Source organism: Leptopilina heterotoma, unplaced genomic scaffold (genome assembly GCF_015476425.1).
Source record: "Leptopilina heterotoma isolate Lh14 unplaced genomic scaffold, ASM1547642v1 Lhet_218, whole genome shotgun sequence".
NCBI lineage: Eukaryota > Metazoa > Arthropoda > Insecta > Hymenoptera > Figitidae > Leptopilina > Leptopilina heterotoma.
Window position 1 is genome coordinate 516,192 of NW_025110935.1, and position 14,043 is coordinate 530,234.

The 14,043-nt window shown below is 22.0% G+C and overlaps 3 protein-coding genes across 6 annotated transcripts in view; 1 reads left to right on the forward strand and 2 right to left on the reverse strand.

Annotated features, from left to right (window-relative positions):
* Positions 1-14,043, forward strand: part of LOC122501885 (basement membrane-specific heparan sulfate proteoglycan core protein-like) — a 428,837-nt gene that overhangs the window by 376,645 nt on the left and 38,149 nt on the right. The gene's annotated exons all lie outside the window — the stretch shown is intronic.
* Positions 9,780-11,254, reverse strand: LOC122501888. Of its 2 annotated transcripts, none has more exons than XM_043611653.1 (4): positions 11,184-11,254; positions 10,569-10,709; positions 10,152-10,307; positions 9,780-10,022 (listed from the first exon to the last, which is right to left on the reverse strand). In XM_043611653.1, exons 1-4 carry the CDS (start codon positions 11,229-11,231, stop codon positions 9,855-9,857), a joined length of 513 nt encoding a protein of 170 aa, XP_043467588.1. In that variant the 5' UTR covers positions 11,232-11,254; the 3' UTR covers positions 9,780-9,854. The 2 variants fall into 2 exon arrangements, with proteins under 2 accessions (XP_043467588.1, XP_043467590.1); XM_043611655.1 differs by having other exon boundaries at positions 9,876-9,975.
* LOC122501892 lies at positions 12,314-13,932 on the reverse strand. Its single transcript, XM_043611659.1, has 4 exons — positions 13,847-13,932; positions 13,467-13,607; positions 13,179-13,334; positions 12,314-12,615 (listed from the first exon to the last, which is right to left on the reverse strand). The coding sequence occupies exons 1-4, from the start codon at positions 13,892-13,894 to the stop codon at positions 12,451-12,453; spliced, it is 510 nt and encodes a 169-aa protein (XP_043467594.1). The 5' UTR covers positions 13,895-13,932; the 3' UTR covers positions 12,314-12,450.

Here is a 14,043-nt window from a genome sequence, read left to right on the forward strand (position 1 = left end):
ATAAATAAGCAGAATTAGTTAAAATTAATAATAATTAATAATTACATTTTAATTTTCCGTTTAGCATATATTAATCATATTCAGGGGAGAAAACCGATATTTTTAACCAGATCAAAAAAATAATTGAAACATTACATAAAATTATTTTTAAACTAATAATTCTTTTTGCGAGGAATTCAATTGTCATAAAATAAAATTGGTCAGAAAATATTTTGACCATTTTTTTAAAACAATTTTTGTCACAAAATCCTCATGAAAAAAATCGCGTCTCAAGATGTTTGAAATTAATTATTAATTTGTAATATAATTATAATCCATTTCGAACATTTGCACAGAAAAAATGTTTTTGAATCCATAAAAAAGAATTGACAAATAAAAGAAAAACAGTTCATCTAAAATAACTTTAAAATCCACTTGCTTACAATTCCATTTTACGAAATTTCAAAAACAATTTCAAAAAAAATTTGAATAAGAATTTTTCAAAAAATTAACATTTTTAAGGAGGATAGGTTCACGACGGTAGTCAAGATAACTATTTTTTTTTTTAAATGTTCAAATATGAAATAAATTTTAATATGTAAATTAAAAGATCATTTTTTAAAATAATGTTGTGTACATAATTATGTAAAAATCTGTAAATAATTAAAATTTTAAGAAAAAACAGTAATATTTTGAAGAACGTAGTGCTTTGCAGTTAGAGATCTGGCAACATGGCATGAACAGCTGATGCGAGCGCATGCGAATTAGTGTTGTTTTGGTCAGTTTTGGTTGACTTTCGTCATGGAGAATAGTTTTTCTTTAGTTTGACAATTTAATAAATTGTTTTTTTTCACTTTTTGAAATAGTGTATTTTTCAGTACTCAGCTTTATTTGAATTACCGCGCTACTCCGCTTCTCCCACCGCTCTCAACAGTTGCGATGTTGCCACGCACTCCGCGTCACTCACGTCAAAAAAAAAAATTACAAGTAACTTTAAGTTTTGGATAAATAATACTCTGCAACTAAACGGTCGATTTCGTTCTCTTTAAAGTATTATGTTCCTTAAACATTGAATTAATTTTGCTCTAATTTTGAGTTGAATCTCTCCGCTGTGTCAAAAGTTATTAACCAAGTTGTTATTTTTTTTTCATTTTTTTTTTTTTTGCGGCCATTAGCTCAATGCTAAATACTGAGAAAAATAGTGAACTTTGGCCGTCAATATCTCGAAAACTATACGGTCGAATTGGCTCAGATTTAACAATAATATGCATTAATATGTCATTTAATTTTGCTGCAAATTTCAAACGAATCTCTATGATTCATGATTTTGAACTAACCTCCTTAAAAGTTTTGATTATATTTATGGTTAAAATTTTTACATTGTAAAATTTGAAATTGAAACTTTTTGAAATTTAATTATTTATAAAAATTGTAGGCGCTACTCTTTTTTAAAATTCAAGTATTTTTAAACTATTTTAATGTTAAATAATTTAAATATTAAAAATTCGGGAAAATTTAGTTTTTTGAAAAATTTTGATTGAAATATTTTTTATATTAATTCAGTTCTGGAATATACAATATTCAATTGAAAAATTTTCAAATTATTTAAGTAAGAAAAATTTAATTGAAAACTAAATTTTAAACTATTTTAAGTGAAATTTCCTTATTTTTTCAATAATCGAATTCTCAAAAAACTTTCTCAAAATTACTTAAAATAATATAGGGAAGAATTTCAGTTAAAAATAGTAAAAAATAGATTTTTTAATTTTTCTCTAAATTTTTTTAAAATTGGTTTAATTTTTTTGAAAAACAATTGAATAATAACTGTTGTAAGTTTGTAATTATTACAAAAATTAAGTTTCAGATGATTCAAAATTGTAATTTTCGAAAAATAATTAAATAATTAAATTTCGTAATAATTACTTTTGTAAATTTTAGAAAAAATTAAATTTCAAAAGATTTGGAATTATAACTATTTAAAATCTAAAATTTATAAATAGTTTAGTAAATAACAGTAAATATTTAAAATAATTTAACAAAATTATTGAAGCATTGAATAATTTAATTTAAAAAATCTGAAAAAATTACGTTTCTAAAAAATTTTAATAAAAATTTAATTAAAATTTCTTTAACATAAATGAATTTTGTAATAGTTAATACTCACTTTTTTAATTGGACAATTTTCGAGACCTGCGATAGTTCCCAAAATGAATTTCTGAACATTGCGTTCAAGTGAATATTTTTCAAAAGTTCCACACAAATTTTTAAAGTCAACAGCATCCTTCTTCCCGGACTTTGGATATCTTATCAAAAAAGAAGCCTGTAAATAGTAAGAAAATTTTAATTCTATATTTAAAATCAAGAAAATAATTTAAAATTAAAATTCTATTTTATATTGTTATGCTTATTTTTTTAAATAAATTTAAAAACTCTATTTTCTGTTCGTTTTTTCAAAAAAATTCATTTTTAAAGAATTTTTAAAGAATTATAACTTTTTTTACTTCTTTATGTAAAGTTCTGAACGTTTAAATGAACGAGACGATATTTTTTATTAATTCTTTTAATTTTGTATTTTATTGAATAATATTATTTTTTTTTATTAAAATAATAATTAATTCTGAAGTGAGTAAATGTTGAATTTACATTGCTTTTTAATTACTAAATAATAATATACTAATTTTACAAAATTTTTTCACACTTACTCTTAAAGGATTTAGATTTTCGCTAACTGGTACATTCCATTTGATTTCAGTTTTGTCGTCCTTTTTAGTTACAGTTACTAATTGGTTATTTTTTCCATTCATAATATTTACCGATTTTATATGAGCTTCTCTGTACGTCGCCTAAAATATTGCATAATTGAATAATTTTTATTATGAAAATAATAAAAATAATTATTAACTAATAATTAATTAAATAATAATTCATTACTAACATAATTTTTCTAAGGATATCAAATTGAGACGAAAAAAGTGTCAAAATTGTTGCGAAGCAACGTTTTGATACTTTTTTTGTCTCAATTTGATATCCTTAGAAAAACTGTGTAATAATTTTCACTATCATTATTATTCAACTTTTTACAATCAATTTTAAGAAAAATAATTATTTAATTATATAAAAAAAAATTATAATTGCATTTTCTTTATAGTAAAACTCTATAAATTTTTTTTTTTGATTTCTTTTTACATTAATTAAAGTGCGAAAGATTAGTTAATAAACTGATTGAAGAGAAACTCACAGAGTTGCAGACAGCAAAAAACAAAGCGAACAGACAAAGAATTTTCAACATTTTTAAATTTTTGCGCAGAATTTTCAATGTAATGTTGAAAAAGAATAAATAACTGACACCTCTTATTTATATAGGTATTTTGGTAAGGTAAACTAGTTTTGTTTATTATCTGAGAACTGGGAATTTAATAGTTAAATATTATCTCTATAAACATTATGGATAAAACATTGTTAATTTAGTTTCATATTTGCTCTTGTAAATGGTTTTTTATCAAAAATAAATGAAATATTCTTTAAACTTAGATATGAAATTAATTAAATATGACGCTATTTAGCAATTTTTTATTATTTTAATGGTTCCAAACTTTATCACTATATTTTAATACATTGAAAAAAATATATTTTAAAACTGTAAATAAATATTTAACACTGTCTTATAGAAATATTTTATAATAATTTATACAAAAATGAATTTTACACAAAATGAAAAAAAAATAACAAGATCAAATATTCGGAATTTTAACAAAATTATTTATTTATTTAATATTATTATGATTTTTTAAATGTAAATTTTATATGAATTTAATTTAAAAATTAAATTTTATTTTATGAAAATGAGAATATAATGAACTATCTATCAATAATTCGCGCGCTAAAGCGCGATGCTAACTTTTTACTACCTTTTTTTAAATAAAATTAGCAATTTTAAAAATAATAGAATTTAGAAATTTTCTAATAAAAATTTTTGTTGAAAACAATAAAATAATTCAATTTTGGAGAAATTACAAATAATTGCAGAAATTCAATTATTTAAAAAAATACAAAATTCAACTATGGTCAAAATTTAAAAAAAAATTCTTGTTAAAATCCCAATTATCTTTATAAATAACAAAATCAAAGTTCAATTATTTTTATAAATGTCAAAAAAATTCTTGTCCTAATTTCAATTATTTTCAAAAATAAAATGCATTTTTCTAATTTCAATGATTTTCAATTTCTACGATTTTTTATAAAATTTCCCAAAACGAATTCAATTATTTAAAAAAAAATTTTAATAAAATTGTATGTAAGCATTTAATTATTTTCATAAATAATAAAAATTTCACAGGAATTCAATTATTATTTTCATAAAAAAATGTAGAAAAATTAAGTTATTTTATTTATTATTCTATACATTAATTTAATAATTAAAATAAATTTTAAATAATTTTTAATAATAAGACGGGAAAAATTTATTATTATTATTATTATTATTATTATTAAATTTACCATCTTTATCAGACAATTATCACAATTTTTATTTTATTTACAATTTTAATAGCTATATTTCAAGTAATTTCGATTTAAAAAATTTAAATTTAAACAAAGTTTCAAAAATTCGGATTTCATTTTTTAAATGTATATTTTTACATTGAACAATTTTTTTTAATTCAAAAATATGTAGCCAAGAAATTATCTTTGATTCAAATTATCTGTGATTGAATCATTGATTCAGTGTAGTTTCGTTTTTAATTTTTGTGATTCAGATACATTTTTATAAAAATTTTTAATTACCCTCAACTGGAACTATTTTTTGCACAGCTATTTTTTGGACTCAATGATTTATTAAAATTTAGAATTAAAAAAAAAAACTTGGCATATATTGTGGACGTCCTTCTAAAGGTGTACTATGAAAAAAATTTTTTTTGTCTCAGTTGTAGTCATTGAAATATATTTAAGAAATTCAGTAATTTTAAATTTTATCTCAAATAAAAACTAAAATTTTCGTCAAGTTTAAAAAAAACTTATTTTGTTGAAAGACACGCGTTTCTTTTCGATTTAAAAAGATATTTATAAAATTCTTCGCAAAAATTTAATTGTACATATAAAGGAAATTTTTTTTAATTATATGCAAACATTTTTTGATATATTACTTCCTCATAGAGGAAGTATTGTAATACCAAAATTTTTCGAGTTCGATTTTTTGACATATCTTTATGTTATTTGACCTCAGGAGTTCAAAAATGACATTTTTAAAAAATGTCATGAAGAGCTTTTGGGTTGAATTTTTTTTTTTAAATTGTACACGGAGAGAAGAAAGTAGTCAATCATACTCAACCCTGAGTCATAGTTACTAAACAATATGGTGACATTTTCGTTCAACAAATCAAAAAGTAAACTTCAATAAACGGCTGTTTAGTTATTAAGACTACCAACTTCATTAGTATCGTCTACGATATGAAATGTCATATCTACGATTTTGTTTACAATTTGCCAAAATAAAAATTAACCTCTTTTATTATAGTTAAATAATAATAGTTTTATAATAATTAAATGTTTCTAAGTAAATAATTTTGTCAGTGATACTAATTATTTTCCCAAGAATTTGTTATATGTGGGGATTTTACAAATATTTTACAAAAAGACATTGAAGGTTATATAAGGTAACAATACCAAACTAATTAAAAAATTATTATTTCTATAATTGTTTAGTTTAATAGAGAATATTATAAAATCGATATATTAATATTTATATATTTCTTTACAAAATATATTTGTCGCATAATTGAATAAACACCTAAAATTTTTTTTAATTATGATAACAATAACCTAATATTTATTGTAATAACAAGCATAAATAATAAGTATAATAAGTATCACAGCAAATAAAGTTTTGAAAAATAATATTTTATCTCGATTTCGTTTAATTTTGTAATAGGTTGCTATTTAATTAATTTAAACATATTTTTATAGTTCAATTAATAATTTCATTAAAAAACTTGAACAGAATTATTTTTGTTTTCTTCACGAAGCAGACATTCATCTTCACTACTATGTTTAGTTCGATTGACAAAAAAAAAGTTGAACGTTGTTTTGTAACCTTTACTTAATATTTATTTGTCCCAACTCAAATTTTCTTACTAAATGCGTGATAGTACAACCCACTATAAGGGCCGATTTCACCAACACCGATTAAAAGTTAATCAATGATTAAATCCTCAATTAACCAATCAGAAGCCTTTAAACTGTCTTTAATCATTGATTAACTTTTAATCGGAAGTTGGTGAAACTGGCTCTAACTCTTCTCTCCGTGTAGATCTCACCTGCGGACATAAAGTAAGAGTACTTTCTGATATATTAATAAAGTTTAACTAAATTTTTTTTGGATTTTTAATTTTGCAAAAAAACGTTTTTTGCCCATAACTTTAAAAAAATGTTAGATAAATGTTTTTCCATAATTTTGTAGAGTTTTTTAGACGCATCTTTTGAGCCCTAATTGAACATTTTTCGTCCAAATTAACCGGAGTTATTAAACTTTCAAAAATCAAAAATTTTGGAAAATAAGACTTTTTTGAAAATTTTGTTGAAAAACGTAGAAGTAACTTTAAAATTATCGTTATCAACTTGTAAAGCATTAAAAAAACGATTCGATTGACCTATTTTTGAACCTAATTCGCTAATAAATTTCGAAATTATTTGTATTTTAAAAACCAAAAATTGTGAAAAATGACATTTTCTCAACTTTTTTGTTTGAAAATTTTTATTTAACTATTAAATTATTGTAACTATCTTGTAGGGTATTTAAAAAAACATTGATTGCCTCAAAATTCAATCACTTTTACCATATTTATAAAAAGTTATTCATATATTACTATTTTTATCTCCATGAGGAAGTAAAGTGTTCATGAAATGAGCACCAAAATTATAAAAAAATATACAACTTGGCAGCGGTTTTTCATTAAAAATAAATATTTCACAGGAATTCTATTATTTACAAAGTTGTTATATACATTTCTTCCCGATAATACAATATTTTCATAAATAATAAAACGCATCGCAGAATTTCAACTATCTATCTATCTATATTAATAAAATCAGACTTTTGTCTGTACATTGCACGAAATTAATTTTTAATAGCATAATTTATTTATTTGAACAACGGAGAATCCAAAAATGGTAATAGAAAATTTCCTGTCTGTATGTATGTATGTGTGTATGTATGTATGTCCGCAAAATTTTGTTCGCGTATAACTTGAAAACGTCTTGACCGATTGAAGTAAAATTTGGCAATCTTTTAGGTATTGGTCTAACTTAAAATATTAGCTATATTTGATGAAAAAATATTGAGCTAAACAAAAGTTATGAATTTTTCAAAAAATTCAAAAAAAAATTGTTTTTTAAATTTTTGCAGATTGGCATACATTTTTTAATTTATTAATAATACAAATGATTATAAAGATATATAACAATAAATTGAATTAAAAAATAATATCAATATGAAAAAAAATTATAAATTTTCCAAAAAATTCGAAATTTTTTTTTTTTAATTTTGACAGATTGCTGTAAATTAATCAGTTATGACTTTTATAAGATATATATATAAACAATAAATTTACAGATTTTAAACATATTAATTAGAACGGGAGGTATTCAATTTTTTCAAAAAATTAAAAAAATGGAAAATTTCCAAATTTTATATTTTTTATTGTATATCTTTTAAACTTTCTGTAATTAAATATTACATGTTATTTAGTCATATTTTAGCACAATTTTGAAAAAAATACTGTTCTATAACTATAAGATTGAAGTATAAGTATAAAAATGTTTTTAATATAAAAAAATTGAAAAATTATAATTGACAGACCAATTACTATCAAGCTTAATTAAGTAGTATTTTTGGGGTCTCTGATAAACTTTTAACTTAAAAAAAATGTAATTTAGAATTATTTGTTTATCCAATTAATCAACAATTTTCAATTGCAAAAATTTCGAAAATATTAAAAATGGAGATTTTTTATGATAAAATTGATACTGCAGAAATTCAAGAATACCTGTGATACGATACTTGCATTATGCTACTGGGAAAAAACTTAGATAGTAAAAAGTTTTGTTATTTTAATTCTTGATTTAACTTTTAGGGATGTTTTGAGCATTATGTAAAGGCAAAAGTTAAACAAGGTGTCTATTATTATTTTTGTTTAACAAACTATCCGGTTTTTCCCAGCTTTGTCCAAATTTTTACAGGTGTATCTTTTCTCATTAAATATAAATTTTCTTGATAAGAATTAACATTAAATAAATCTACAACTGGCTACAAAAATTCACTTATTTTATGAAAATACTTTTCGACGGGTTTTTCTTTTTACTAATACTTTTAACAGGGGTTCTACCAACTGGAAAAAACGGGAAATATGCAGGAATTTAATTTAATCGGGAAAAACTGTGAATTCAGCCTGCAATATAGGTCTTATTTTAGATTTTAGCAATTATGATACAATTAATTGTGGATGGAAATTTTGTTTGGATATTTAAAAAGTAGTTATGTTGTAAATTTTTTTTATTATAAATCCATAATTTATTATACTCCCAGCTGATACAATTAGTTCGAATTTGACTTCACTGTAACTCCAAAAACTGGTGGAAATTTTGGATTAACTTATAATACAATAATTAAATTTCTACAAATAATTGACAAACATTGTTCTCTGCATTTTAATTAATTAATAATAAATTATTTGATGATAAAAAGTCAATCACTGATTTTAAATAGTAATATTTATCTAATGAAATAGTTAATGGTAGCTAATTATTATTTTTTCCGGTCAAATTAAATTCTCCGCTATTTCCCATTTTTCGAGACTGGTAGACACACTATTTAATGTATTTGAAGAAACTAAAACCCGTCGAAGACGGGTACGACAGCTAGTTTTTAATAAAATTTTTAATCGAATTCCTCGAAAAATGCAATTATTCTTAAAAATTTTATTAAAATTCTTCGAAAGAACATACCTAATTATTTAAAAATTTGTTGGCAAAATTCTTTATAAGAATCAATTTTAAGAAACATTCAATTATTGGATAAATTATTTATTTTTCCATTTAACTAATTGAATATTTAATAAAAATTGATTTAAACATTAATTTTACTTGTTAGATAATAATTGAATAACACAGAATTATTAGGTGAATTTTTAGAAATAATTAAATTTTGAAAAAGGTTTTAAATAAAAACCTTTGAAAATATGAATTTTTCATACTAGCAATTCAGTAGAATTAATTTTTTTGAAATTAAATTGTTTATTTTTGTATTTAAATTTTAAATAATTGAATATTTAATAAAAAATGATTTGAAAATGAATTTTAGTTAAAATCTTAGATAATAAATTAATAATTGAATAAAAATAGCAATATTAAGTGAATTTTTAGACATAATTAAATTTTGAAAAGGTTTTAAATTAAAATCTTTGAAAATCTAAATTTTTCATACTTTTAACTATAACAATTCAGTAAATTTAATTTTTTTGAAATAGTTTAATTGAATTTTTTTTAATTACTTCAAGTTTTTATTTTCTAATATATGGTTCCCGAATATATATATGTTAAAATAATTCCCACGTATTTATTTATTCTTCATTAAAATAGATACAAATTTTTAAATAAAATCAGAATATTAAATTTTTACAATTATGATTTATTTTTGTTGAATGGTAACAATGTACAGTATGCAATAAAAATTGAAAAAACAAGAAATAGAAATTGTTTGTTTTACCACAAATTACGCATAATTAATCAAAATTTATAATTTTTGTTGCAATAGTAACTGTCTTAGTTTGAAAGAAAAGCATTAAATTAGTTTTCTTTTTGGGACAGCTGTTCATTTTTGAATCTTATTTGCAGCCAGTGATATTACCACGAGTAACACTCGTAATTATTGGATGTGCATTGTCTTTATCTTTTTTTCTAAATATTTTCAATTCAGATCGATATGGTCCACAATCATTGTAATCACTTGTAAACAGAAAAGTTGAAGGTACTTTAAAAGTTGCTTTTGTACCCTAGAAAAATTATTTTTTTTAATCAATTTTTCTATACATTAATTCTAATAAACTAGAAAAATTTAAATTTTCAATAATTATTAATAATGAATGAAGAGTTTTTATTATTATTATTATTATTAAATTTACCTTCTTTATTGGACAATCATCAATATTTGCAATTGTTTTCAAAGCGAATTTCTTAATCCTTTCTCTGAATGTGCCTTTTTTAACATCGGCACACAAATTTTCAAGGTCACCATATTCAGTTTTTTTCGAATTTGTAAATCCAATGGTGAAAGTAGCCTGCGCATAAAAATAACAATTTAATTGCATAAAAGAGAAAATTTTTATAATAATTATTAATGTAATAAAATCATTTGCAGCAAGCTTACATGGCAAGCTTGCCGCAAGCTTTCTAGGTTGAGTTAATTTAAAAATTTATAAATATATAAAAAATAAATTTATGACAATTTATGAAAAATTTAAACATTAGAGATTTGTAAATATTTGTTGTAATGTAAATATTTACCTATATTGCTTTATTTAAATATTTAATTCACATACTCTTAAAGGATTTATTTGTGCGTTTACTGGTTCGTTCCATGTAATATCAGTTTTCTCCTTACTCGATGTTATAGTTACACCAGGATAATCTTTTCCTTTTATAGTACGTCCCCATGTTATTTCAGCTTTCTTCTCTTCTGCCTAAAATATATTATTAAAAATTTCACACAATTAAAGCAGATTTAAACAGTGAATGTAAATAAATAATTAATTAAATTTCTTTACTCTCTAAGTCTGTATTCGTTTAAAAAAAACCACTTCTTGATAATTATACCTAAGCTCAAGGGCTTTCCTTGAATTATTTTAAATTAAAATAATTTTTAGATAACTTTAGACTTAACAATTTGATTTTGATTTTGACGTTAATTTTTTGACCTTGACTTTCACTTACACTTTGACTTTCACTTACACTTTGAATTTCACTTTGCCTCACAATTTGACTTTGACAAACACTTTTACCTTTTGCTTCAAATTTCAAAGTGAATTTAGTCAGAGGCAAAGTAGAAAACCAAAGATAAATGCAAAAAGTCAAAATTAAATCGAATGTCAAAGTAAAAGAAAAAAAGTCAATTAAATTTGCAGGTTTCTTTTTAATTATCTTTAAAAACAACTCACATATATAACTGCAAAATAAACAGTGAACACGCAAAGAAGTTTAAACATTTTTAAATTATATATCGGAGAGAATTTTCAATTTAAAACTGACTAAAAATAATTTGAAAAACACATTTTATTTATACAATGTTGTTGAAGAAAACTAGTTCTGTTTATCATTACAAAACTGGAAACTAATTTAGAAAAATTATCTTTAAATATAAAGAGTAGAAACTTGTTAATTGTCTATTAAACTTTAAAAAAGTATGTATGTAAGTGCATAATTAACTGTTAGCTATAGATAATTAAATTATTTGCAAATATAATAAAATTCTTGTTGGGAATTAAATTATTTTCATAAATATTAAAAACCCATCGCAGAATTTCAACTATTTTTAATAAAATTCTAATCGTATTCCTCGAAAAATGCAATTATTATTAAAAATTTGATTAAAATTCGTCGAATAAATAAAAAATAAGACTTGTTAATAGAAAAAATTTTTTAATAAAATTCTTCATGAGATTCAATTTTAAAAAGCATTAAATTATTGAATAAATTATTTATTTTTCTATTTAATTAATCGAATATTAAAAATTGATTCAAAAATGATTTTTAGTTAAAATTTTAGATAATAATTGAATAAAGAAAAGCATTATTACTTGAATTTTCAGAAATAATTAAATTCCGAAAAGGTTTTAAATTAAAATCATGGAAAATCTGAATTTTTATACAAACAATTCAGTAGAATTAATTTTTTTTTAATACCTAGTTTAATTGAATTTTTTTTAATTACTTGACGTTTTAATTTTCTAATATTTTTATTTATTTAATTATATAGTGAAGGAGAATAAAACGAAAACCATTCGGACAAATAGTTTTTAAAAATTAGTTTACTTCAACGTTTCGAAATCTAAATGATTTCCTCTTCAGGGATTCAAAAAAGTTAATAAATAAACATTCGTCGGCAAAAAATAAAAATAAATTCACCCATTAAACGTCAGAGAAAACATAGAGTTTGGAGTCATAACTATAAAAGCTTATAAAACCAATTTTGTAATAAATAAATAAATAAATAAGTAAATAAATAAATAAATAAATAAATATTAACATCATAGTTAAATAAATAAATTAACACTGATAAACATGGACATTATGATGAAACACATTTATTTTAAGTTAATAACACACCACAGATTTATAATTTTTTTTGCAATAGTAACTGTCTTAGTTTGAAAGAAAACTATTAAATTAGTTTTATTTAGGACAGTTGTTCATTTACGAATCTTATTAGCAGCCAGTGACATTACCACGAAAAATACCGGTAATAATTGGAAGTGCATTGCCTTGATCTCTTGCTCTGAATATTTTCAATTCAGATCGATATGGTCCACAAAGTTTTTTATCACTTGTATACGGATAAGATAAAGGTACTTTGAAAGTTGCTTTTGCACCCTAGAAAAATTTATTTATTTTATTAATTATTCTATACATTAATTTAATAAACAAGATTAATTTGAATTTTAAATAATTTTTAATAATGAGTGAAGGTTTATTATTATTATTATTATTATTATAAAAGATCTGTGTTCATTTAACAAAAGCTTTAGAACAGTTATAAAGTTAAAAAAATAAAATTTCAAAAAAAAAAATTTTAGTTTATTTCGGTCTTGTTTTTTGACAGAGTACTTGCCTAATGTCAAATAAATCATTTTTAAACAAATAAAACCCAAATAAACGAAAAATAAAAAAAAAATTTTAACAACAAATATATAAAATCTGACTAAAGATATTTAGCAAATACCTTTAGATATCTCTTCAGGGGACCCAAATAATGAAGTAAAAAAATCGCGGTGAGAATAAATGCAAAAAATATACTTAAAAGTTGATATTTTCTTTTACGAAAAAATTTTCAAAAGTAGGGGGGGGGAGGGGAAATTTAAATTTACTATTTTCACAATTTAACTTTTCGCCCCAGTCTCCCCTATTATTAATATTATTATTATTATTAAATTTACCTTTTTTATCGGACAATCATCAGTATTTGCAATTATTTTCAAAGCGAATTTCTTAACCCTTTCTTCGAATGAGCCTTTTTTAACATCGCCACACAAATTGGCAAGTTCGGCATCTTGAGTTTTTTTCGTATCTGTAAATCTAATGCTGAAAGTAGCCTGCGCATAAAAATAATAAATTTATTGTACGTGAGAAAATTTTTATAATATTTAAACATTAGAGACTTGTAAATATTTTTTGTAATGTAAAGATTAACTATATTTCATTATTTAAATATTTAATTTACATACTTTTAAAGGATTTATTTGTGCGTTTACTGGTTCGTTCCATGTAATATCAGTTTTCTCCTTACTCGATGTTATAGTTACACCAGGATAATCTTTTCCTTTTATAATACGTCCCCATGATATTTCAGCTTTCCTCTCTTGTGCCTAAAATATATTGTTAAAAATTCCACACAATAAAAGCAGATTTAAACAGTGAATGTAAATAAATAATTAATTAAATTTCTTTACTCTCTAAGTCTGTATTCGTTTAAAAAAAACACTTCTTGATAATACGACCCAAGCTCGAGGTCTTTTTTTTATTAATTTTAAATTAATTTTTAAAGAAGTTTAGTTTTGATTTTGATTATTTTTTTTTTGGTGATTTATCTTTAAAAACAACTCACATATATAACTGCAAAATAAATAGCGAATACACAGAGAAGTTTTAACATTTTTAAATTATATTTCGGAGAGAATTTTCAATTCAGAACTGACTAATAATAATTTAAAAACCTCATTTTATTTATACAATATTGCTGAGGGAAACAAGTTCTGTTTATCATTAAAAAACTGGAAAGTAATTTCGAAAAATTATCTTTAA